The sequence below is a fragment of the Carcharhinus amblyrhynchos genome, chromosome 6 (assembly GCF_965287045.1).
Source record: "Carcharhinus amblyrhynchos chromosome 6, sCarAmb.v2.hapA, whole genome shotgun sequence".
Taxonomy (NCBI): domain Eukaryota; kingdom Metazoa; phylum Chordata; class Chondrichthyes; order Carcharhiniformes; family Carcharhinidae; genus Carcharhinus; species Carcharhinus amblyrhynchos.
Window position 1 is genome coordinate 119,652,737 of NC_137329.1, and position 26,422 is coordinate 119,679,158.

Consider the following 26,422-nt stretch of genomic DNA (forward strand, 5'->3'; position numbering starts at 1 on the left):
TCCCACCGGTCTGAACAGTCTTACGATTCCGCCTGGTGTTACTTGAACAGAGCTGTTCATCTACTTCAATTAAGTGGGTTAAAACTGGAATTGGTAACACAAATGTATCAAGCGCTCTTTTGTTAACCCCAGAAAGTGATGCCTAGGCTAAAATTCTGTAGTCAGTCACTATTGCTAATACAATGATGGCATTGTAGTAATGTAAAGTTTATTTATTCATCACAAGTAAGGCTTACATTAACGCTGCAATGAAGTTACTGTGAACTTCCCCTAGTCGCCACAATCTGGTGCCTGTTCGGGTACACTGAGGGAGAATTTAACACCCATGCACCTTAACCAGCACGTCTTTCGGACTGTGGGAGGAAACCAGAGCACCCGGAGGAAACCCACACAGACACGGGGAGAATGTGCAGACTCCACACAAACATGGACCCAAGTCAGAAACAAAACCCGGATCCCCTGGCGCTGTGAGGCGTCGATGGTAGTCATGATGTGGAGATGCCGGCTGGGGTTGGGCTGGGGTAAACACTGTAAAAAGTCTCACAACACCAGGTTAGAGTCCAACCAGTTTATTTGACAGTGAACTCACAAGTTTGTGGGTTTACTATCAAATAAACTGGTTGGACTCTAACCTGGTATTGTGAGACTTCTTACAGTGAGGCAGCAGTGCCGCCCCAATAAGATTGGACTAGTAATCCGGGTCACAGGGTAATGAATGCTTTATGGATGAACTCTGAAGAAGAGTCATATCTGATTCAAGATGCTAACTATGCTTTGCTGGGAAGATCTGCTAAATATTTGTAGCATTTTCTGTTTTTGTTTTGGATTTCCAGCATCTGTGACTCTAGAGGCACAGCGATGTGGTTGGCTCTTAAGTAAATCTTGGATTTCCAGCCTACATGTGACTCTAGAGGCACAGCGATGTGGTTGGCTCTTAAGTAAATCTTGGATTTCCAGCCTACATGTGACTCCAGAGGCTCAGCGATGTGGTTGACTCTTAAGTGCCCTCTGAGGTGGCCATTGAAGGACAATTAGGGATGGACAACAAATACCTTAACACCCAGGTCCCATCAAAGAATTTTTAAAAATGAGGATCTATTATTTTTCATTCATCTGAAGTTACTGAAAGTCCAATGTCCATTTTCAAGAACCAAAAGAAAAAATGCTGGAAAATCTCAGCAGATCTGATTGTAAGAAGAGAAAAGAGCTGACGTTTTGAGTCTAGGTGACCCTTTGTCAAAGATATGTGTACACTGCACTGACAAAGGGTCGTCTGGACTCGAAACATCAGCTCTCTTCTCTCCTTACAGATGTCGCCAGACCTGCTGAGATTTTCCAGTGTCTTCCCTTTTGGTTTCAGGTTCCTGCATCCGCAGTAATTCGCTTTTGTCTATTTTCAGGAGCTCGGTACATCGCGTGGTTACAAAATATTTCATGTCCAGCCTATGATGATTATTTAAATCCCACCAAAGCTTTCTAGAAATGGGCAAAAAACCCGAAAGATCGTGGGTTAATTCTCTCAAATACACCTGCTCATTCTGTGTGATAGACAAACATTGCCGACACTTGTTCTTTGTGTGTGTGTGTGTGTGTGTGTGTGTGTGTGTGTGTGTGTGTGTGTGTGTGTGTGTGTGTGTGTGTGTGTGTGTGTGCGTGCGTGCCAGTTTTTGAAATTCACGTGAAAATTTAGCTTTCGGTTGAGTCTGGAAACTGCAAGCCTTACGTATTTGTAGCCCAGCATGTCCTTTGGAATACGCTGCATCTCCCGAGGTGACAGTAGTTGGTCTATGAAATGGACCACACCATTGGCATTGATAATGTTGCTGTTTATTATCCTGGCTTTGTTGTTCAGGTACAGGACATTCTGTCAATCAAAAGGCATGGCTCTTACGTTAAACATCATGAAAAACGATACGGGATACTTTTCAAAAATAACTCACGTTATGACGGGACACTCTCCACTTGCCTGAATGGTGAGCTTGAATGTGACCGAGTGGCTTGCTTCAAGTGCAGCTCCAACAACACTCTGGGAGCTCAACGCCACCCGGAAAAGAAACCAGCCCCAATTAATTGGCACCCCATCCACAAATATTCACTACCTCCCCCTCCCCCATCAATGACCAACCGTGGTGTGTTCCATCTGCAAGATACACTGCAGGAACTTACCGAGGCTCCTGTAATGAGGCCTATTGGAATATGAACTCTCTGATGAAGGAGCCAGTTGATGGACCAATCAATCAAGGAGTCTTTTCCCTGTATTTAACCGAGAGTGTCAGTTCCTCTGGCACTCCCGAAGGTAGACTGCTGACTGCGAGCACTCTGTGTACTGCGGTTGGAATTGTAAATAAAGGGATCTTAGTGAAGGGATTTCTGCTTCCGAAGACTGACAGCAGCTCCTTAGACAGCACCTTCCAAACCCACGATCACTGTTCATAGATCATAGAACCCTACAGTGCAGAAAGAGGCCCTTCGGCCCATCGAGTCTGCACCAAACACAATCCCACCCAGGCCCTACCCCCATATCCCGACATATTATACCTACTAATCCCTCTAACTTACGCATCCCTGAAAACTAAGGGGCAATTTCTTTACATGGCCAATCAGCCTAACCTGCACATCTTTAGACTGTGGGAGGAAACCGGAGCACCCGGAGGAAACCCACGCAGACACGAGGAGAATGTGCAAACTCCACACAGGCAGTGACCCGAGCCGGGAATCGAACCCAGGACCCTGGAGCTGTGAAGCAGCAGTGCTAACCACTGTGCTACCGTGCCGCCCCTGTTATCTAGAAGGACCAGGGCAGCAGAAACCTGGGAATATCGCCACCTGGAGGTTCCGCTCCGAATCACTCATCATCCTGACTTGGAAATATATTTTCCCTTTTCTGCACTGCCACTGAGTCCAAATCCTGGAATTCCCTTCCCAGTAACGTTCCTACACCCCATGGACTGCAGCGATCCAAGAAGTCAGCTCACCGCCACCTTCTCAAGGGCAATTAATGATGGGTAATTATTGCTGGCCAGCCAGCGATGCCCAAATGATAGAATATAATAAAAAGCCCTCATCAATGGCACTAGTAGATTTTCACCTCAGTCATTAGCGAGTGGGATGAATGAGTGCCTGTCACTGTTTACACCCCTGCCTGGTTTTAAATCCATCCAGGTTTAGGGCAATTCACTCTGGCTAATGACTCCCCAGGTAGTGAAGGCCAAATCTTCCCCATAGCAACAACACGCTTTGCATTTATGTGGTGCTGTTGGCATAATAAACATCTCAAGGTGCTTCACGGGATAAACCCTGACACTGAAGCAAAGGGGATACGGGGACCGATGACCTAAAGCTCGGCTAAAGAGGGAGATTTTAAGCAGTGCCTTACAAGTGTGGAGAAGCAGAAGACTTTAGGGGACAGCTTAGGGCCCAGAAAGCTGAAGGCACAGCACCCGCCGACAGGACGAGGAAACAGGGGTTCTGTGAAGGACCAGAGTTGGAGAAGTTTTTTAAAGTTGAGTGTCACAAGTAGGCTTACATTAACACTGCAGTGAAGTTACTGTGAAAATCCTCTAGTAGCCACACTCCTGTTCGGGTGCATTGAGGGAGAATTTAGCATGGCCAGTGTGCCTAACCTGCACGTCTTTCAGACTGTGGGAAGAAACCGGAGCACCCGGAGGAAACCCACGCAGGCGCAGGGAGAAGGTGCAAACTCCACACAGATAGTGACCCGAGCCGGGAATCGAACCCAGGCCCTTGGCGCTGTGAGGCAGCAGTGCTAACCACCGTGCTGCTCCGGGGCTCAGAGTTCTGAGAGATCGGTGAGGTTGCAGCCGTAGGGAGTGGGGCTCGGGCCTGGATCCGGGACGTGGAATTTTAAAACCAAAATGTTATTGGGACGGAAGGGAACGGAAAGTCTCACTGGCCAGAAATTGGACATGTGCCCTCCATGACATTACACCGATTAATGACTAAACTGGGACGTAAGAGGGGGTCACTAAACTACCTGCAAACGCTGTACTAATCTTTCATGTGCTACAGTGTGAACAATATGCATAGTCAATGTATTTACACGCACAATTACACACTTGCTGTTGTTCCAATATAAATGCAAATGTGAACCAAATTCCTCCAGCATTCCTCAAGGCAGTGACTAACTCGTGCTGCAGTGAAAGAGGGAACGAATAAAAAGAAAGTATTTAAAGCGCCTTTCACTTTCTGATAAAGTGTCCCCAGTCAATGGGTCAGTTTCCGAGCGCACTCACTGCTGCTTTGTGAACAACACTGGGTGAATGGTCAGTCAGTTTGTCCCGGGGCAGTTAGTGGAAGGGGTAAGTGGTGGCCAGCACAGTCAGGGGCATTGGCCCAGCAGGCTGGCTGGAACTGGGGATGAGATACACTCTCCCCATTCTGTTTTTGCGTGCTCCCACTGTCTGGTTGTATCACAGCTTGGTCTGGGCTCCTGCTCTGCCCAAGATCGCAAGGAACTACAAAAGGTTGTGAATGTAGCCCAATCCATCACGCAAACCAGCCTCCCATCCATTGACTCTGTCTACACTTCCCACTGCCTCACAAAGCAGCCAGCATAATTAAGGACCCCACACACCCCGGACATTCTCTCTTCCACTTTCCTCTGTTGGGAAAAAGATACAAAAGTCTGAGGTCACGTACCAACCGACTCAAGAACAGCTTCTTCCCTGCTGCCATCAGACTTTTGAATGGACTTACCTCGCATTAAGTTGATCTTTCTTTACATCCTAGCTATGACTGTAACACTACATTCTGCACCCTCTCCTTTCCTTATATGAACAGTACGCTTTGCCTGTATCGCGCGCAAGAAACAATACTTTTCACTGTGTATTAATACACGTGACAATAAATCAAATCAGATCAAATCAAAGGAAGGCTCCGAAGTCTAACACCTGGCCCCGTGTGAGGATCTGCAGCTACTGCAACGTGACAATCGTTTTGAGTTTAGTAACACCTCGACAGGCTGGCCACTTTGTTAGTTTAATGCTCCTTTGTGTGGATCAATTCTGTGGTGGAGAACCTTTTAAAACAAATGTATCACATTCCCCCCGAGTTACCCTTTCCCCCCGAGTTACCCCTTTCCCCCCGAGTTACCCCTTTCCCCCCGAGTTACCCTTTCCCCCGAGTTACCCTTTCCCCCCCGAGTTACCCTTTCCCCCGAGTTACCCTTTCCCCCCCGAGTTACCCTTTCCCCCGAGTTACCCCTTTCCCCCCGAGTTACCCTTTCCCCCCCGAGTTACCCTTTCCCCCGAGTTACCCTTTCCCCCCCGAGTTACCCCTTTCCCCCCGAGTTACCCTTTCCCCCCGAGTTACCCTTTCCCCCCGAGTTACCCCTTTCCCCCCGAGTTACCCTTTCCCCCCGAGTTACCCTTTCCCCCCGAGTTACCCTTTCCCCCCGAGTTACCCTTTCCCCCCGAGTTACCCTTTCCCCCCGAGTTACCCCTTTCCCCCCGAGTTACCCTTTCCCCCCGAGTTACCCTTTCCCCCCGAGTTACCCTTTCCCCCCCGAGTTACCCCTTTCCCCCGAGTTACCCTTTCCCCCCGAGTTACCCTTTCCCCCCCCCCGAGTTACCCCTTTCCCCCCGAGTTACCCTTTCCCCCCGAGTTACCCCTTTCCCCCCGAGTTACCCTTTCCCCCCGAGTTACCCCTTTCCCCCCGAGTTACCCTTTCCCCCCGAGTTACCCCTTTCCCCCCGAGTTACCCTTTCCCCCCGAGTTACCCCTTTCCCCCCGAGTTACCCCTTTCCCCCCGAGTTACCCCTTTCCCCCCGAGTTACCCCTTTCCCCCCGAGTTACCCTTTCCCCCCGAGTTACCCCTTTCCCCCCGAGTTACCCTTTCCCCCCGAGTTACCCCTTTCCCCCCGAGTTACCCCTTTCCCCCCGAGTTACCCCTTTCCCCCCGAGTTACCCTTTCCCCCCGAGTTACCCTTTCCCCCCCGAGTTACCCTTTCCCCCGAGTTACCCTTTCCCCCCCGAGTTACCCTTTCCCCCGAGTTACCCCTTTCCCCCCGAGTTACCCTTTCCCCCCCGAGTTACCCTTTCCCCCGAGTTACCCTTTCCCCCGAGTTACCCTTTCCCCCCCGAGTTACCCCTTTCCCCCCGAGTTACCCTTTCCCCCCGAGTTACCCTTTCCCCCCGAGTTACCCCTTTCCCCCCGAGTTACCCTTTCCCCCCGAGTTACCCCTTTCCCCCCGAGTTACCCCTTTCCCCCCCGAGTTACCCTTTCCCCCCCGAGTTACCCCTTTCCCCCCGAGTTACCCTTTCCCCCCGAGTTACCCTTTCCCCCCGAGTTACCCCTTTCCCCCCGAGTTACCCTTTCCCCCCGAGTTACCCTTTCCCCCCCGAGTTACCCTTTCCCCCCGAGTTACCCTTTCCCCCCCGAGTTACCCCTTTCCCCCCGAGTTACCCTTTCCCCCCGAGTTACCCTTTCCCCCCGAGTTACCCCTTTCCCCCCGAGTTACCCCTTTCCCCCCCGAGTTACCCTTTCCCCCCCGAGTTACCCTTTCCCCCCCGAGTTACCCTTTCCCCCCGAGTTACCCTTTCCCCCGAGTTACCCTTTCCCCCTGAGTTACCCTTTCCCCCGAGTTACCCTTTCCCCCCCGAGTTACCCCTTTCCCCCGAGTTACCCCTTTCCCCCGAGTTACCCTTTCCCCCCGAGTTACCCTTTCCCCCCTGAGTTACCCCTTTCCCCCGAGTTACCCCTTTCCCCCGAGTTACCCTTTCCCCTGAGTTACCCTTTACCCCGAGTTACCCTTTCCCCCGAGTTACCCTTTCCCCCGAGTTACCCCTTTCCCCCGAGTTACCCTTTCCCCCCCCCGAGTTACCCTTTCTCCCCCGAGTTACCCTTTCCCCCGAGTTACCCTTTCCCCCGAGTTACCCTTTCCCCCGAGTTACCCCTTTCCCCCGAGTTACCCTTTCCCCCCCCCGAGTTACCCTTTCTCCCCCGAGTTACCCTTTCCCCCGAGTTACCCCTTTCCCCCGAGTTACCCTTTCCCCCGAGTTACCCTTTCCCCCGAGTTACCCCTTTCCCCCGAGTTACCCTTTCCCCCGAGTTACCCTTTCTCCCCCGAGTTACCCTTTCCCCCGAGTTACCCTTTCCCCCGAGTTACCCTTTCCCCCGAGTTACCCTTTCCCCCGAGTTACCCTTTCCCCCGAGTTACCCCTTTCCCCCGAGTTACCCTTTCCCCCGAGTTACCCTTTCTCCCCCGAGTTACCCTTTCCCCCGAGTTACCCTTTCCCCCGAGTTACCCTTTCTCCCCCGAGTTACCCTTTCCCCCGAGTTACCCCTTTCCCCCGAGTTACCCTTTCCCCCGAGTTACCCTTCCCCCCCCCGAGTTACCCTTTCTCCCCCGAGTTACTCTTTACCCCGAGTTACCCTTCCCCCCGAGTTTGCAGATGCGTTGAGCTGATGGGTAATAATTAAAGAATCCCCAGATTGTGGAGATGTGAGAGGGACTCCCTGTGGCCGTGACTTTGCCCAAAACACATTTGCCTCAACCATCAAAAGCAAAGCTGCGTGTCCCGGATGTTTACATAGCCACAAGGAACGGCGCAGCCTTTTTCTACCGGAATCATTAATGGTAGGGTAAGAGGCCATTCGGCCCATCTAATCCATGCTGTTCCTCCATGGAACAATCCAGTCAGCCCATTTGCCCACGCTCTCCCAGTCACACAGCCTCTGGCGTCCATCCCCAGCTCACGGGTCATGAATTCCGAGTCAATCCCCCCTCCTGTATAAAACTTCCCTCCTCCCATTTCCACCCTCCCGCCTTCTTTGCTCAAAGGAGATTAACTCCAGCGTCTTCGACCTAACCTTGTAACTAAACCTCATCCCTTGAACCAAATCTCCTCAGTACCAGTGATGACCAGAATTCATACAATTCCTACAGTGCAGAAGGAGGCCATTCGATCCATTTAGTCTGGACTAACTCTCTGACAGGGTATGTTACTCAGGCCCTCACCCCTCCCTATCCCGGTAACTCCATGCAATTAACATGGCCAATCCATTTAACCTACACATCTTGGGGGTACAAAGGGACAACTTAACGTGGCCAATCAACCTAACTGACACATCTGTCGGGACCTGGGTTCGATACCCAGCTTGGGTCACTGCCTGTGTGGAGTCTGCACATTCTCCCTGTGTTTGTATGGGTTTCCTGTGGGGGCTCCGGTTTCTTCCCACAGTCCAAAAGTGCTGGTTAGGCGCATTGGCCATGATAAGCTGTCCATCAGTGACAGGGGAATTAGCAGGGAAAATATATGGGGTTATGAGGATAGGGTCTGGGTGGGATCGTTGTTGATGCAGACTCAATGTGCCTAATGACCTCCTTCTGCACTATAGGGATTCTATATCTTTGGACTGTGGGAGGAAACCAGAGCATCCGGAGGAAGCCCACGCAGACACGGGGAGAACATGCCAACTCCACACAGACAGTGACCCAAGACGGGAATCGAACCTGGGTCCTTGGCGCTGTGAGGCATCAGTGCTAACCACTGTGCCACACTTAATTGCATCCAATATACTAATTGGAGCCCATCCAAATCTTTATGGACGTCAATTCTCCACTTTTTAACTATGGTGGTTGCCCCCTTTAAGGGGGGGTGATCACATGATCCCTGTAACCAATCAGGGACCAGCGTGAGGGTGCACCTTAACAAGCCGGGACTTGCCTGGCTGATTTGATCCTGAAATCCAGCACAAAGCTGCAAATCCCTCCGTATTATAGTCATGGGTAAATAAATGGTACCGTTGTTATTTACCTAACCAGTGAACCGGAGTTATATATACTCAATACCTCTGTTACAAAGCCCCCAAGATCCCCTGTGCGTCACTAATGACTCTGTCAATGTGTCCTTCGAATCTCAATTAATCAGAAATAGGGAGGAAAATGTAATAGAATCCCAACATTGCAGGAGGAGGCCATTCAGCCCATCGAGCCTGCACCAACCCTCTGAAGGAGCATCCTGCCCAGGCCCTTTTCCCACATTTACCATGGTCAACCCAACTAACCGACACATCTTGGGACGGTAAAGGGCAATTTACCACGGCCAATCCAGCTAACCCACACATCTTTGGATAGTGGGAGGAAACACCTGGAGGAAACCCACGCAGACACGGGGAGAACGTGCAAACTCCACACAGGCAGTGACCCGAGCCAGGAATCGAACCCGGGCCCCTGGCGCTGTGAGGAAGCGGTGGTAACCACTGTGCCACCATGCTGCCAAAAGAAAGAATGGGGTGGCACGGTGGCACAGTGGTTGGCACTGCTGCCTCAGAGCACCAGGGATCCGGGTTCGATTCCCGGCTCGGGTCACTCCTTATACACTGTCGGATTCTATGATTCTCTGATGAATTTAATAAAGCACTTTTTCCCCTGATAGAAGAGTGCTTTCCGATCAATTGTAATCTTTGAGGTGCAGTCACTGGAGTGCACTAGTTCACTAATGTCCCTTCAGGGAAGGAAATCTGCCGTCCTTACCCGGTCTGGCCTGTATCTGACCCCAGAGCCACAGCAATGTGGTTGACTCTTAAATGCCCTTGGCGATGGACAATAAATGTTGGCCCAGCCAGCGATGCCCACACCCCATGGACAAATAAAAAAGAATTGTCAATTTGTGCACAGCAAGCTCCCAGGAGCAGCAATGGAAATCAGTGCCCAAATTATCTGTTTGAACGATATTGGCTGAGGGATGAACGTTTAGCCAGGACAGCAGTGGGAACTCCTTGGCTCTCGTCAAGGATCCACCTGAGAGAACGTACTGGCCTCAGTCCAGGCATCTCAGTCAAAGGATGCCCCCTCCAGCATCCCTGTAGTACTGCACTGCGCTGCCAGCCTATCTCACGCGCTGAAGTCCGGGAGTAGGACTTGAACCCACAACTTTCTGGCAGGAATGCTAACAAGTGAACAACAACTGAGGGCGGGATTTTCACGCCGCGCTCGCCCCAAAACCGGAAAATCCCGCTCGAGGTCAATGTTCCGTCCCACGGTGGGTGGGGAAATTCAACTCTAGCACTCTTCAATTTTGTTGCTTTCTTCCCTGATCAATTTATACCCCGTGACACGGAGCTTCAGATCCAGCGGTTTATCCCCCAGGCAGCTCACACTCTCACCTGTACATAAGAAAACCGTATGGTTTCTCCTTGAACGGTGGTGAGACTTTTCATGGTGATGAGTTGGTTGAACAGTATTTGGTTACACGCCACGATGTGATAACGGAGAACCTGGGTCATCTGTCCGTTTTCCGTCCAGTTGGATATCTGAACGTTAAAGAGAACCAGGAGGTGAAGACTCACGCAAAGTGACTCAAACAAAACCACATCCCCCCCCCCCCGCCCCACTTTGGTAAATGGTACAGCCTTGATGACACGCTCAGACTCACCTGAGAAAGGTCCTTAAAAGCATCATTGCTCGGAACGAACATGGTGAAAGGGCCGGAGCCACCAAACTCAGTGACACGATTAAGCTGCACAGAAAGAGAAAACAGAACATTACAGCGCAGTACGGGCCCTTCAGCCCTTAACGTTGTGCCGACCTCTGGAACCAATCTAAAGCCCATCTAGCCTACGCTATTCCAATATCACCCGTGTGTTTATACAATGACCATTTAAATGCCCTTAATGTTGGCGAGTCCACTACTGTTGCAGGCAGGGCATTCCCCGCCCTTATTACTCTTTGAGTAAAGAACCTACCTCTGATATCTGTCCTATACCTATCAATTTAAAGCTAATTCCCCTCGTGCTAGCCCCCTCATTCTGAGGAAAAAGGATTTCACTGTCCGCCCTATCTAATCCTCTGATTATCTTATATGCCTTTATTAAGTCACCTCTTAACCTTCTTCTCTCTAATGAAAACAGCCTCAAGTCTCTCAGCCTTTCCTTGTAAGACCTTCCCACCATTCCAGGCAACATCCTGGTAAATCTCCTCTGCACCCTTTCCAATGCTTCCACATCCTTCCTATAATGTGGTGACTAGAACTGTACGCAATACTCCAAGTGCGGCTGCACCAGAGTTTTGTACAGCTGTAACATAATCTCACGGCTCCGAAACTCTACCAATAAAAGCTAACACACCGTACGCCTTCCTAACAACCCTATCAACCTGGGTGCCAACTTTCAGGGATCTATGCACATGGACACCGAGATCTCTCCACTCATCCACACTGCCAAGTATCTTACCATTAGCCCAGTACTCTGTATTCCTGTTACTCCTTCCAAAGTGAATCATTTCACACTTTTCCGCATTAAACTCCATTTGCCACCTCTCAGCCCAGCTCTGCAGCTTATCCATGTCCCCCTGAAACCTGCAACATCCATCCTCACTGTCCACAATAAAATAAATCATCCGGGTTTGGAGAGAGTTACTCCAGTGTCATGGTAGGAAGGACTATTACTTACGGGGTGAAAAACTGCAGCAGGCGACGGTGCAGAGGGACCTCGGGGTCCTTGTGCATGAGTCGCAAAAACCCAGCTTGCAGGTGCAGCAGGTGGTCAGGAAGGCGAATGGGATGCTGGCCTTCATAGCGAGGGGGATTGAATATAAAAGTAGGGAGGTCTTGCTGCAGCTGTATAGGGCATTGGTGAGGCCGCAGCTGGAGTACTGTGTGCAGTTTTGGGCGCCGCACCTGCGCAAGGATATTTTAGCCTCGGAGGGAGTGCAGAGGAGGTTTACTAGGCTGATACCGGAGTTGAGGGGGTTGAGCTATGAGGAGAGGCTGAATAAACTGGGCTTGTACTCGTTAGAGTTTAGAAGAATGAGGGGAGATCTCATTGAGACGTATAAGATGATGAATGGGATGGATAGGATAGAGGTGGAAAGACTCTTCCCACTCAAAAAAGACAGTAGGACTAGGGGGCACAGCCTCAAGATAAAAGGGGAGGCGGTTTAGAACGGAGTTGAGGAGGAACTTCTTCACTCAAAGGGTGGTGAATCTCTGGAATTCTCTGCCCATTGAAGTGGTGGAGGCTGCCTCGCTAAATATTTTTAAGACGCGGGTTGATGGGTTTTTGATAGGAGAGGGGATTAAGGGTTATGGGGAGAGGGCGGGAAAGTGGAACTGAGCCACAACAGATCAGCCATGATCTTATTGAATGGCAGGGCAGGCTCGAAGGGCTGGATGGCCTACTCCTGCTCCTATTTCTTATGTTCTTATGTTTAGGGTAGTATCACAGCTTGCTATGGCTCCAGCTCTGCCCAAGATATCAAGAAACTACAAAGGGTCGTGAACGAGCCCCAGTCCGTCACTCAAATCTGTCTACACTTCCTGCTGCCTCGGAAAAGCAGCCAGCATATTCAAGAATCCCACGCACTTTCTTCCGTGGGGAGAAAGATACAAAAGCCTGAGGCCACGTACTAACCGACTCAAAAACAGCTTCTTCCCTGCTGCTATCAGACTTTTGAATGGACTTATATTAAGTTGATAAAAGTAAAACACTGCGGATGCGGGAATCTGAAAGCAAAATAGAAAATGCTGGAAAATCTCAGCAAGTTTGCTAGACCTACTGAGATTGTCCAGCATTTTATATTAAGTTGATCTTTCTCTACACCCTAGCTACGGCTGTAACACTACATTCTGTCTCCTTTCCTTCTCTATGAACGGTATGCTTTGTCTGTGTAGCGCGCAATAAACAATACTTTTCACTGTGTGCCAATGCATGTGAAAATAGTAAATCCAATCACATCAGTGTGGGAGTGTCAGACGAACTAAACATCAATCTCCAATTGGGGGGTTCATTTCTTTTTCAACTCTAGGTAGATAAAGAGAAGAAAAGTAACACCTAAAAGGTTGTTGGGTGTGGAGTGTACAGGTGGCCAGGTCAATGGGACTATCCAAGATGATTTTTTTCTGTCTGATAGGGGCTGCATTGGTATATACCGTGGGGCTTTAGGATCACACATTGAAACAGAGAAACTAGAATCAGGAGTAGGCCATTTGGCCCTTCTGGCCTGCTCCCCCATTCACAGTGGCTAATCGTCAAATTCAATATCCTGATTCCCCCTTCCTCCCATATCCCTTGATCCCTTTAGCCCCAAGAGCTACCACTTTTTTTTCCTGAAATCACACAACGTTTGAGCCTCTATTACATTCTGTGTGTAATTCCACACGTTCGCCACACTCTGGGTGAAGAAATTTCTCCTCAGCTCAGCTCTAAACGGTTTGCCCCTTATCCTCAAACCCGAGTTCTGGGCTCCCCCACCATCGGGAACATTCTTTCTTTCTGAATCTGCCCAGTCTAACCCTGTTAGAATTTTACAAGCTTCTATGAGATCGTCTACAGGGAGTAGTTGAGGCCAAAACATTGAATGTATTCAAGAGGTGGCTGGATATAGCACTTGGGACAAATGGGATCAAAAGTTATGGGGAGAAAGCAGGATTAGGCAATTGAGTTGGACGATCAAACATGATCATGATGAAGGGCAGAGCAGGCTTGAAGGGCCAAATGGCCTCCTCCAGCTCCTATCCTCTATATTTCTATCTGCCTCACTCTTCTGAACTCCAGTGAATATAATCCTAACTGACTTAGTCTCTCCTCATATGACAGACCTGCCATCCCAGGGATCAGCCTGGTAAACCTTTGCTGTGCTCCCTCTATCGCAAGGACATCCTTCCTCAGCCAGGATTCTCCAGCCCTGCCCACCATCAGGGTCTTTCGGCCTTGCCAAAAGTCAATGAACTATGGTCTGACCTGCCGCATTTCCTGCACCATCGCTGAAATATTCCGACTTTCATTTCCCCAACACGGTGTTCGAGCACCTTTCTCAAAGAGTGAATCCTGATTGTCAGCCATGAATTCATTTATATAGCGCCTTTTGAGACCACCGGCTATCTCAAAACACCTCCCAGGAAATGAAGCGCTGTTCTTGGGAGTGTATGGTGTCGATGGTAGTCATGATGTAGAGATGCTGGCATTGGACTGGGGTAAACACAGTAAGAAGTCTCACAACACCAGGTTTAAGTCCAACCAGTTTATTTGATTGTAATCCTACAAGCTTTCGGAAAACCTGATGTTGTGAGGCTTCTTACTTGGAAGCATAGCCACGGGTATAATGCAGGGAACTACGGTAACCAACTTGCATGCAGCAAATTGGTGGAAGAGTGGTACAGTGGTTAGCGCTGCTGCCTCACAGCGTCAGGGGCCTGAGTTCAATTCCAGCCTCGGGTCACTGTCTGTGCGCAGCCTGTACATTCTCCCCGTGAGATTCCTCCAGGTGCCCAGGTTTCCTCCCACAGTCTAAAGATGTGCAGGTTAGGTGGATTGGCCATTCTAACTTGCCCCTTAGTGCCGTAAAGGTGTGTAGATTAGGGGGATTAGCAGGGTAAATATGTGGGGTTACAGGAAAGTGCCCGGGTGGGATGCTACGTTGGAGAGCGGGTACAGACCCGATGGGCTGAATGGGTAACTCAAATGGTTTCATGTTCTCCGAATTCCACGTCCAAAAGCTTTGGGTAAATGCTATACCTGTTGCAGCTTAATCTCCAAACATTTACCTTCTGAGTGTTCCTGCTTGTTGAGGTTACAGGGCTGACAATATTACCCTTAGATCAATGGGTTAGTTCCTGGTCCACAGATGGTGCTTTGTCCTTGCTGCACCCTAACACTGACAAACATTTCCAAAACAGATTGAATAATGATTCTGCTGACAGCTAGTATTTCACTAGTCTAAGTGGCATGGCGGCACAGTGACAAGCTCTGCTGCCTCACAGCGCCAGGGATCCAGGTTTGATTCCCGGCTTGACTCATTATCTGTGTAGAGTCTGCATGTCCTCCCCGTGTTGGCATGGGTTTCCTCTGCATGCTCTGGTTTCCTCCAAAATTCAAAAGATGTGGCACGGTAGCACAGTGGTTAGCACTACTGCTTCACAGCGCCAGGGTCCTGGGTTCGATTCCCGGCTCGGGTCACTGTCTGTGTGGAGTTTGCACATTCTCCTCGTGTCTGCGTGGGCTTCCTCTGGGTACTCCAGTTTCCGCCCAAAGATGTCCAAAGATGTGCGGGTTAGGTTGATTGGCCGTGCTAAGAAATTGCCCCTTAGTGTCCAGGGATGTGTAGGTTAGAGGGGATTAGTGGGTATAATATGTAGGGATATGGGGGTAGGGCTTGGGTGGGATTGTGTTTGGTGCAGACTCGATGGGCCGAAGGGCCTCTTTCTGCACTGTAGGGTTCTATGATCTATGTGCGGGTTAGGTGGATTGGCCGTGCTAAATTCTCCCTCAGTGTACCCGAACAGGCGCCGGAGTGTGGCCTCCAGGGGATCTTCACAGTAACTTCATTGCAGCGTTAATGTAAACCTACTTGTGACACTAATAAATAGACGTTGTAAAAAAACTTATACGTAGCTGGGCTGGAGCTATTGCCATTAAAGAATGGAAGGAGAAGGTCGGTGATTTAATCTTACCTGAAGGTAGTAGAAGAAACGGAGAGCAGCTGGATCCTTGGACAGCTCCTGGGAAGAAAGGGTGAAGGGAGATTTCTGAGTGGCTAATCTGTTTGGAGCATTGAACTGATCACAACTGAAACTGACTTGAACTGAAGCACCTGATCAAATGAACACACCATGTATATGGTACCTTTACAGGTAAACCCATCACCAACGTAACTCATCAGACAGCTACACTCTCGCTCGTTTGGCCCGGTGTGGTTGCACTTGGCAAATTCGCTGCAGCCCCCGTTGCCCTGTATAATAAAGCAACAGGAAATAACTCAGTCGCGTCGCGGGTAATCGACACATTACGCGGAGTGAAGGTGCACTGAAGAACCAGCGTCGCACTCACCGTTTCACAGGGGTTCACTGGTTCACAGCTCCTTCCGTCACCTTGATAGCCAACCAAACAGTTGCACGCTGCCTAAAACCACCAATGTAAAATTTAGAAAGCTTAGCCTGAAAGGTGATAGAGGAACAGGAAAATGCACCATTCAATTCTGCTTACTCTTAATCTCAGGCCCAATCCACAGGCACGCAGGCTACTGCTCTTCATTACATCCCTGAACAAATCCAGGAAAATATGTTTGAATGAGCTCCCGGAGGAAGTAGCTGAGGCTGGGACACTGACAACAGTTTAAAGGCATTTGACAGACACGTGGATAGGAACGGTTTAGAGGGTTAAGGGCCAAATGTAGGTAAATGGGGCTAGCTTAGATGGGCATTTTGCTTGGCACAGACCAGATTGGGCCATGTCTCCATGCCCATACATTCTCTGATTCTACATTCCACATAACCATAGAATCTCCGCAGCGCAGAAGGAGGCCATCCAGCCCATCGATTCTGCACCGGCTCTCCGAAAGAGCACCTCATCCTCCGGATGCTCCGGTTTCCACCCACATTCCAAAGGTGTGCAGGTAAGGTGGGTTGGCCATGCTAAATTGCCCCTTAGTATTCCAAGATGTGAAGTCTAGTGAATTAGCCACGGTAGATGTGCGTAGTTACGGGGATAGCGTGGAGAAGAGGGCTTGAACACCGGTCCCTGGTGCTGTGATGCTGCAATGCTAACCACTGCGCCACCGTGCCAACCCGGGCCCAATTAGAGTTCCAGTCGTGGAATTTTACTGACCTGGTTTGGCCCAGTTTGAGTACATTCCGCATTTGTGTGGCATCCTCCGTTATTCTCCAGACAGGGGTTGATTTCTTAAAGAATAAAATGAAGCCTTTTATAGACTACCCTTTCGTAATACGAGTTTGTTATTGATTATACTTCATTATCGTTATCTCTGCAGTCAAAAAAGAATGTGATATTTTAAAATTCTTTGATGGGACGTCGCTGGTGAGATAGGCATTCATTTCTCTTCCCCGTGGGATGGTGAGGGCAAGTTTCCTCCTTGAGATGTTACGGACCATGCAGAGCTGCTGAGGAAGGAGTTCCAGAAAATTAACCCAGAGACAGCGATTTGGGGTGGAATCTTCCAGCCGTTCACGCCAGCGGGATTGGAAAATTCCGCTGCAATGGAACGGGATTTGGTCGAGTGCCACGTTCTCTGTTCTCACTTGCGGTGCATGAACAGACGGTGAGATGGCACTGTAAGTTCCAAGTTAGAGTGGGGAGTGACACAGAGGGGGATTTGCAGGCGGTGCTGTTCCCCTACCTCAGTTTGCCTTACTCTTCAAGGAAGAGGTTGCAGGCTCGGAAGGTGCTGTTGATGGAGCCTCAGTGCGTTGTTGTAGTCCATCTTTTATATGGAACACACTGCTGCTACTGAGTGTTGGTGGTGGAGGGAGTGAATGTTTAATGTGGTGGTAGACTGTTGATCAAGTGGGGCTGCTTTGTCCTGGGGTGCTGTCAAACCCTCTTGAATATTATTGGAGCCACACCCATCCAGACAAGCACAGCAGTTGGCGCTGCTGCCTCACAGCACCAGGGACCAGGGTTCAATTCCCGGCTCTGGTCACTGTCTGTGTGCAGTTTGCACATTCCACCCATGTCTGCGTGGGTTTCCTCCAGGTACTCCGGTTTCCTCCCACAGTCCAAAGATGTGTGGGTTAGGTTGATTGGCCATACTAAGAAATTGCCCCTTAGTGTCCTGGGATGCGTAGGTTAGAGGGATTAGTGGGTATAATATGTAGGGATATGGGGATAGGGCCTGGGTGGGATTGTGTTCGGTGCAGACTTGATGGGCCGAAGGGCCTCTTTCTGCACTGTAGGGTTCTATGATTCTAACTTTAAAAGTGGAGAATTTTCCATTACACTCCTGACTTGTGTCTTGTAGATGGTGGACAGGCTTTGGGAAGCCAAGGAGTGAGCTACATTTCACAGAATTTCCAGCTTCTGACTGCTCTCCTAATCACTGTAGTTATATGGCTGATCTAGTTCACCTTCTGGTCATCGGTAACACCCTGGACGCCGAGAGTAGAATGAGTATTCACTGAAGATTTTCAAGGAGGTATGGTTAGATTCTTCCCTGTTGGGAATGGTCATTGCTTGCTGCAAATGTCAGCCCAAACCCGAATGTTGTCCAGGTCTTGCTGTGTGTGAGTACAGACAACCTCAGTAGCTGAAATGAGCCACAAAAGAGGTGGCATGGGGGCACAGTGGTTAGCACAGCGCCAGGGACCCGGGTTCAATTCCCGGCTTGAGTCACTGTCAGTGTGGAGTTTGCACATTCTCCCCGTGTCTGCGTGGGTTTACTCTGGGTGCTCCGTTTCCTCCCACATTCTGGAAGACGTGCTGGTTGGGTGCATTGACAGGTGCCGGAGTATGGCGACTAGGGGAATTTCACAGTAACTTCATTGCAGTGTTAATGGAAGCCTCACTTGTGACTAATAAACAAACTTTACTTTTTTAAAATGGTGCAATCTTCAACAGACATCCTCATTTCTGATTTTATGAAGGAGGGAGGGTCGGTGGTGAAGCAGCTGAAGATAGATGGACCCAGGGCCCGAGGAACTTGTGCTGTGATGTCCTGGAGTTGAGATGATTGACCTCCAACCACCACAAGCATCTTCCTTTGTGTTACATATGATTCCAATCAGTGGAAGAGATTTCCCTCTGATTCCCATTTGCTAGGGTCCCTTGGTGCCTCAGTTGGTCTCATTTCGTTGGTTTCATTGATCAGAACTTTGAATACAGGAGTTGGGATATCTTATTGAAGTTGGAGAAGACATTGGTAAGACCTTGGAATACTGTGTACAGTTCTGGTCACCCCATTATGGAAAGTATATTATTAAACTAGAAAGAGTGCAAAGAAGATTTACTAGGATGCTACCAGGACTTGATGGTTTGAGTTATAAGAGACCGGATGGACTGGGACTGTTTCCCCCTGGAATGTAGGAAACTTAGGGCTGATTTATAGAGGTCTACAAAATAATGAGGGGCATAGATCAGCTAGATAGTCAACATCTTTTCCCAAAGGCAGGGGAGTCCAAAACTAGAGGGCGTAGGTTTAAGGTGAGAGGGGAGAGATTCAAAAGGGTCCAGAGGGGCAATTTTTTCACACAGAGGGTGGTGAGTGTCTGGAATGAGGTAAAGTCGGGTACAATTTTATCTTTTAAAAAGCATTTAGACAGTTACACGGGTCAGATGGGTATAGAGGGTCAAATGCAGGCAATTGGGATTGATGGGGCAGTATGGACAAGTTGGGCCGAAGGGCCTGTTTCCATGCCTCTAAATGCTACCTTGATGCCAAAGAGCAATCAATCTCACCTGATCCCTTAAAATCAGCTCACTTGTCCACGTACGAATTATGGAACATATTCAAAGGGCAGATATTTAAAAGGGAATATAAATCATTGTTACCAAGGCATATCAGTCCATCGCCAGTGTATCCTGTCCGGCAGCTGCAGTTTCTTTGCCCGGGGAGCGTTATTTTACAGTCTGCGTTTAGTGAGCAGCCCCCATTATTCACCTCGCAAGCATTGACCGCTGTGATAAACAGTGTGGGCAAAGGTCAGGAACGTTATTGCAAGTTAAAAGTGACATTAGTTAAACCACCTCAAAACTCTTAACTTCTATTTGGAAGAGTGAGGGTCGTGTCAATTAGAAAACTAAAAACACATTCCAAACTCCAACAGTGGCATGTACAAGATGGGCCAAATGGTCTCCTTCTGAGCTGTAACTTTTCTATAGTTCTAATGGTCAGTAAGAAGTCTCACAACACCAGGTTAAAATCCAACAGGTTTATTCGGAATCATAAGATTTCGGAGCACTGCTCCTTCAGCAGGTGAGTGGAGGCAGGTTCACAAACAGGGCGTATATATAGGCAAAGACACAATCGTAAGATAATTACAGATTAGAATGTGGAGAACAGTTGGAATATGAGTCTTTACAGGTAATCAAGTCTTTACAGGTACAGTGTGCGTGGAGAGAAGGAAATTTAACAGGTTAAAGAGGTGTGAATTGTCTCAAGCCAAGGCAGTTAGTAGGATTTTCCAAACCCAGGCGGTATGGTGGGGGTTACAAATAAACCGGTTGGACTTTAACCTGATGTTGTGAGACTTCTTACTGTGCCCACCCCAGTCCAACGCCAGCATCTCCATCTCAAGAGTAAACTAGAGTGGCACGGTGGCACAGCGATGAGCCCTGCTGTCTCACAACGCTAAGTACCCGAGTGTGATTCTGACCTCAGGTGGCTGTCTAAGTGGAGTTTGCACATTCTCCCCGTGTCTGCATGGGTTTCCTCTGAGCACTCCAGTTTCCTTCCACAATGCACGCTAGGTGAACTGGCCATGATCAATGCACAGGGTTACGGGGATAGGGTGGGAGAATGGGCTTAGATAGAGTGCTCTTTTGAAGGGTCTGTGCAAACTCGATGGGTCGAATGGCCTGCTTCTGCACTGTAGGGACTCTATGGGCATTTTTTTCTCTGCACTAATGTAAGCAATGGTCTCTTTAAGGCCATAACACTGATGAATAAATTCAGAGATTAATTGCTACCCAGGTTAGATGTCAGAACCTACTTCCCTTTTTAAACATTTGAGTGAATTAACAGACTTGATGAGATATAAATACTAATGCCATGGATAGAGTTACATGGAATTTACAGCAGAGGAGAGTGTCACTTGGCCAAACTGGTGCATGCCAATGTTTATTAGTCTCCTTGCAACCCCCTTAATCTCATTCTGTTTCCCTCCCTCCCTTCCTCGAGTATCTAACCCGTCACACGTTCTACTCATTCCGACCCCCTTCCACGGCAGTGAGTTCCACATCCTCACGCAGCACTTCAAACGAAAAGGAAACCCAGGAAAGCATAACGGGTTGTGTGTGGGGGCGGGGGTGGAAATCCAAAGAGGATCTGGAAGTGGGAGCTCAGAAGTTCAACCTTACCTTCACAAAAGGTGCCGTTGCCTTTGAAGCCAGCCACACATTTACAGTACGGACTGCCGGACGCTTCAGAGATGCAGCTGTGCGGGAGGGCGAAAGGTCAGAGTGTCAACAGCAAATGAACTAGCAAGCCATGAAGTTTAATAAGTGCAAAAGTGCTCGGTAACCAGCGGGAAACAATGAAAGGGGCACGTACTTGGCACTAGAGTGGCAACGTTTATTGCACAGGTCATCCGTGATCCCTGCAAATAAAAAATCATAGAGGCATTCCAGATGTTACTTCTTCGAACTTTCAGATTCACATCATAAAGAACTTTTAGAAAACTCAATAAAAGTTTAATAATAAGGCACAACTGTGAGGTTCATGGTGGGAGATATAGGAGGGATGTCCGAGGTAGGTTCTTCACTCAGAGAGTGGTTGGGGTGTGGAATAGACTGCCTGTGGGGTCGGACAGTTTAGGAGCTTTCAAGCGGTTATTGGATAGGCACATGGAGCACACCAGGATGAGAGGGAATGGGATAGCTTGACCTATGGGATTGGACAAAGCTCGGCACAATATTGAGGGCCGAAGGGCCTGCACTGTGCTGTAATGTTCTATAAAAGTAAGTAACGGGAAAATCCGAATACCCTGGGACACAGATATCCGTATTTCTACTTCTGAGTCAACTAATTCTGGATTCAGGAAGTAGGATTGTAGGCACATGGGTCAGGCTGACTTTACAATACACTGCTGAGGGACAGCTGCGTTGTCACAAGTGCCATCTTTCAGGTGAGACATTAAAGCTGGGCCTGCCTGATGCCAAGGATAAGGACCTGTAGCCATGAGGGTAGTTCTTTTTAAATTCATTTGTGGTTTTGCTGGCTGCTCAGTATTTATTGCCCATCCCTAGTTGCCCTTGAACTGAGTGGCTACCGAGGACATTTCAGAGGGCAGCTGAGAGTCAACCACGTTGCTGTGGGTCTGGAGTCACATGTAGGCCAGACCGGGTAAGGACGGCAGATTTCCTTCCCCAAAGTGAACCAGATGGGTTTTTCCAACAATGGTTTCACGGTCATCAGTAGATTCCTAATTCCAGATATTTTTTATTTATCCCCGTGGCGGGATTCGAACCCAGGTCCCCAGAACATTAGCTGAGTTTCTGGATTAATAAATCTAGCGATAAAACCACTCGGCCATCGCCTCCCCCTTGCAGAGTTCGGGGTTGTTTTCCTCGGAGGAAAGAATGCTGAGGGGCGATCTGGTCGAGGTATTCAAGTTCCTGAAAATAAATAGTGAGAAATTGTTCCCACCTCAAGGAATGAGAGGACACAGATTCAGAACGATCAGCAAAAGAAACAAGAGTGACGTGAGGAGAGTAGCTTGCACCCAAAGGGTGGCTGAAGTCTGGAGCGAACTTCCTGACAGGATGGTGGAGACCGGTTCGATCAGGATATTGGGAAGGGGGAGGGGATGAGGTAGAATGCTCTTTCAGAGAGCCAACGTGGACTCAATGAGCCCAATGGTTTTCTTGCGCACTGCGGAGCCCCAGCAATGTGCTTGACCCTTAACCGCCCTCCACAATGGCAGTCTGAGCCTTTCTGTTCAAGGGCAATTAGGGATGGGTAACAAATTCAACGATGCCCCCAATCCCTGAAAGAATAAAGACAGAATAATCGCCATCGGATAGTCCGAAACTTTCTCTCAGGGTGGAAGAGTCAATTACTAAGGGGGGGATAGGTTTAAGGTGCGAGGGGACAAGGTTTGAAGGAGATATACGAGGCAAGTTTTTTACACAGAGGGTGGTGGGAGCCTGGAACTCGCTGCTGGGGAAGATAGTGGAAGCAGATACAATAGTGAGTTTTAAGGGGTGTCTGAACAAATACATGAATAGGATGGGAATAGAAGGATATGGTCCCTGGAAGGGTCGGGGGTTTTAGTTCAGTTAAGCAGCATGGTCAGTGCAGGCTTGGAGGACCTGTTCCTCTGCTGTAATTTTCTTTGTTCTATCCTTGTCCTCCTTTGTCTCTCTCTTGGCTTCAATCAGGGAAAAAGGTCTAGTCAGATACCCGTCCTCTCTGTCTCATGACGGCGCAGTCAATAAAACTGCAAAGGGTTTATCTTATTCAGTTAGTACTGATGGGCTTGCAAGACATTAGTCTCGAGTTTTTACTTAATGCATTATCACGGCACCAATCATAATTTAACAAGTTGTGGACGTGATGTGGTTTAGAGTGGTACGATTCAGCATGACGTGTTTTGTGATAAGGTGCAACGTTAAATGATGAAATCCATCACAACAAAATTCAAATGTTTTCCCGTCTTCTTCAAAGTAAAGGGGATATTTTCCACACCTTCCATCTGTTTTCTTACTGAGGTTGTCCCCAACAAGAATCACTCGGTTCCCACAAACGGGAACCAGACCACATACCCTTGCTGGGGGTGAATGTGATTAGAGGGCATTGAAGCCCCCCCCTAGATGGCACATGGGGCAGTGCCAACCTGGCACCCTGACAGTGCCCACCGAGCACCATAAACTGTGCTATAGGGAGGGGCTTGCGTTGAGGGGGGTGGAACCTGTGGGAGGAGAATGGCAGATAAGGGGAGACAAGTGGGGAGCTCTGCAGGTGTGGGAGGGAAGGAGCCGAACTCTGCCGGTTGGGGGGGGGGGGTGGGGGCGATGTGGGGTGGGTGGGGGAGGGAACTCTGCAGGGGGCTGATCAGTGGGGAGGAGAGGGGAGGGAAGTCTGCCGGTGGGGGGGGGTGATCGGCAGGTGGGAGTGGGAATGCTGTAGGGGGGGTGGGGGGCCATCGATGGATGGGGGAGGGAACTCACAGGTGGGCGATCGGCAGGGAAGGGGAGGAGGGAACTTGGCAGTGGGGGGAGGGACAATCGACAGGTGGGGGAGGAAGATCTGTTGAGGGGGGGCCCAATCAGTGGGGGTGGGGGGTTGGTGATTTTGGTGGGGTGAGTGTGGCACTAGAGCAGACGGCAATCGGCGAGGGGGACATCCTGATGTGCAAGGGGTGGGGTCCCAAGTCTTTGTGAGTTGGAGGGGGGCAGCTGGTGCTCTCCCAGTGCACTGGGAGATGGGGCGCCTGCGCAATGGCGTTCCCAAAGCTCAGCAGCCGGCTTCCCCATTGAGTTCAGGTTCCAATCCCCACCCCTCTGGCTCTTTTATTTCTGTGCAAAGTGCCATAAGATTGCATCATCAAACTCATCCAAAACACACGTCAAAAACTCCCCTGTTTCCCGTCGGTAGTCATAATGAGGAAAATCACCTTAACCCTCGCGCTTCGTTATAATGTGCTGTATTATCATCTGGCAAAAGCACAGATGACTGTTTTTTGAGCCGAGAGCGTAAGGAATTTAGACTTACGAGTATCGCAATGGACACCTCTCCAACCAACCTCGCACTCACAAGTTCCATCCCCCTCGATTCCTTCGTTGCATTTACCATGAACGCACCGACACTCTAAAAAGTAATTAATAATAACGGCTTTGTTAATGCAAAAAATCATTAAGGAACATCCTGTGGCACAATGACAAGCATTTTGTTTTAAAAGCTCCCGTTTGTATGGACCGCATTGATCAGACTGCACTGATTATCTGTGCGGGTTTGCCCTGAGAATGTAACAGTGGACTTTGTCTGTGAACCCACGCTACACTCCTTGTAGCAATTCCATCGAAACTCGAAGCTGGAGTAGGCCATTTGGCCCTTCGAGCCTGTTCCGTCATTCATTTTAATCATGGCTGATCGTGGAATATGATCACGATGCAGATAGGATGAGATGGAAAAGGATTTGTCGTGGTTGTGTGGAGCGCGAGCACCAGCATGGATCTGTTGGGCAGAATGGCCTGTTTTGTGTTTTAAATTCTGCGTAATTCGTGCAATGTGGTTTTAAAGGTTTTTTTTTAAAGTTTGTTTATTAGTGTTGCAAGTAGGCTTACATTAACACTGCAATGAAGTCACTGCGAAAAATCCCCTACACTCCGGTGCCCGTTCGGGTACACTGAGGGAGAATTTAGCATGGCCAATACATCCTAAGCAGCACATCTCTGTGGGAGGAAACCAGAGCACCCGGAGGAAACCCACGCAGACATGGGGAGAATGTGCAGACTCTGCGCAGGCAGTGACCCGAGCTGGGAATCGAACCCGGCTCCCTGGCGCTGTGAGGCAGCAGTGCTAATTATTGTGCCGCTGTCCCATCTATTTAAACAACTGGAGCTGAACTCTCAGGGAGAGGTGTTGTGTGAATTACCTCAGTAATGGCCACAGGCCATCATTGTCTCCAAGTGGGGACAGTCAGCTCAGATAACGGATCAGTCACAGAACACACCTTGATCGCAATGGATTCCGTATCCTCCAGCAACGCAGGTCTCACACGCTGTCCCTGCAAATCCTTCTTCACATTCACAAGTCCCTGTGCCATTAATGCCATCTTGACAAATGCCATTTCCTAGGCACCAGTTTGTACCTTCTCCCGGGCATGCTTGGCATTGTTTACCAAAGTAGCCAGTACAGCATTCTCGAGCCTGTAAAATAAAATCCCACCAAACACTGAAACAGCAACGGTATCATTACTGAACACTGGCACGTTTTAAATTCAAATTTATCATCTTCACGGATACTGGCCCCTTGTAATATACACCTGAGACAGGAAGAATTATAGAATCCCTACAGTGCAAAAGGAGGCCATTCGGCCCATCGCATATGTTCCAATCCCACCCAGGCTCTATCCTTGTCACTCTACGTAATCCCCCTGACATTAAGGGGCAATCCTACCCAGACCTGTTTCCCGTAACCCCAAGCATTTACCCCACTAATCCCCCTAACTGACACATATTGGGACATTTAGGGACAATTTAGCCTGGCCAATCTACCCAATCTGCACATCTTTGGAGGAAACCCACGCAGACACGGGGAGAATGTGCAGACTCCACACAGACAGTGACCCAAGGCCGGAATTGAACCCAGGTCCCTGGCGCTGTGAGGCAGCAGTGCTAACCACTGTGTCACCGTGCCATCCATTAATAAAAAAGGTTTAAAAGAAAGGTTCAAGATTATGGCCTGTCAGGCCAACAGTGGAGGAATAACTATGACGTACTGGCAAGTAGAGGACACCCTGTGGCGCAGTGGGCTAGCGCACCTATCTCTGAGCCAGAAGCTCTGGGTTCAAATCCCACCCCAGGACCTGATGGCCAAGGGAGGTGCCTTCATAACACAGCCAAATAGGTTGAGCATTGACCTCAAATCCCTCCAACACACGTCAATGGCAGGCGATGTGAGCGGGAGAGATTTCTGGCCAGCCAAGTGATGGAAAGAACTTTGGAGCTTCTACCATCACTGGATTAGTTCCAGAGATGAGGGGCTTGTCGTATGACGAGAGATTGAACAGTTTCAGCCTCTACCCTCTGGAATTTAGAAGAAGGAGGGGAGATCAAATTGAGGTAGACAAGATGAGACAGGGTACGGATAACGTAGACATGGAGTGATGCTTCCTCTTGTGGGACGTCCTAGGATGAGAGTGTGTCCTTGGGACATTAAGGGGCAATTTATCATGGCCAATCCACCTAACCTGCACACCTTTGGACTGTGGGAGGAAACCGGAGCACCCGGAGGAAACCCAGTTAGGATAAGGGTTAGCAAGTTTAAGACAGAGTTGAGGAAGAACTACT

General features: G+C 49.3%; 1 protein-coding gene across 1 annotated transcript in view; it reads right to left on the bottom strand.

Moving 5' to 3' along the window:
• The window catches only part of stab2 (stabilin 2), a 154,382-nt gene that overhangs the window by 48,993 nt on the left and 78,967 nt on the right, over positions 1-26,422 (bottom strand). The window contains exons 38-49 of the mRNA XM_080191506.1: positions 25,084-25,279; positions 24,123-24,218; positions 20,961-21,006; positions 20,768-20,844; positions 19,241-19,366; positions 16,565-16,638; positions 15,788-15,859; positions 15,570-15,689; positions 15,412-15,459; positions 10,399-10,482; positions 10,130-10,276; positions 1,724-1,864 (exon numbers count right to left, since the gene is read on the bottom strand). Coding sequence (XP_080047632.1) covers positions 1,724-1,864; positions 10,130-10,276; positions 10,399-10,482; positions 15,412-15,459; positions 15,570-15,689; positions 15,788-15,859; positions 16,565-16,638; positions 19,241-19,366; positions 20,768-20,844; positions 20,961-21,006; positions 24,123-24,218; positions 25,084-25,279 — 1,227 coding nt within the window. The remainder of the gene's footprint in view (positions 1-1,723; positions 1,865-10,129; positions 10,277-10,398; positions 10,483-15,411; positions 15,460-15,569; positions 15,690-15,787; positions 15,860-16,564; positions 16,639-19,240; positions 19,367-20,767; positions 20,845-20,960; positions 21,007-24,122; positions 24,219-25,083; positions 25,280-26,422) is intronic.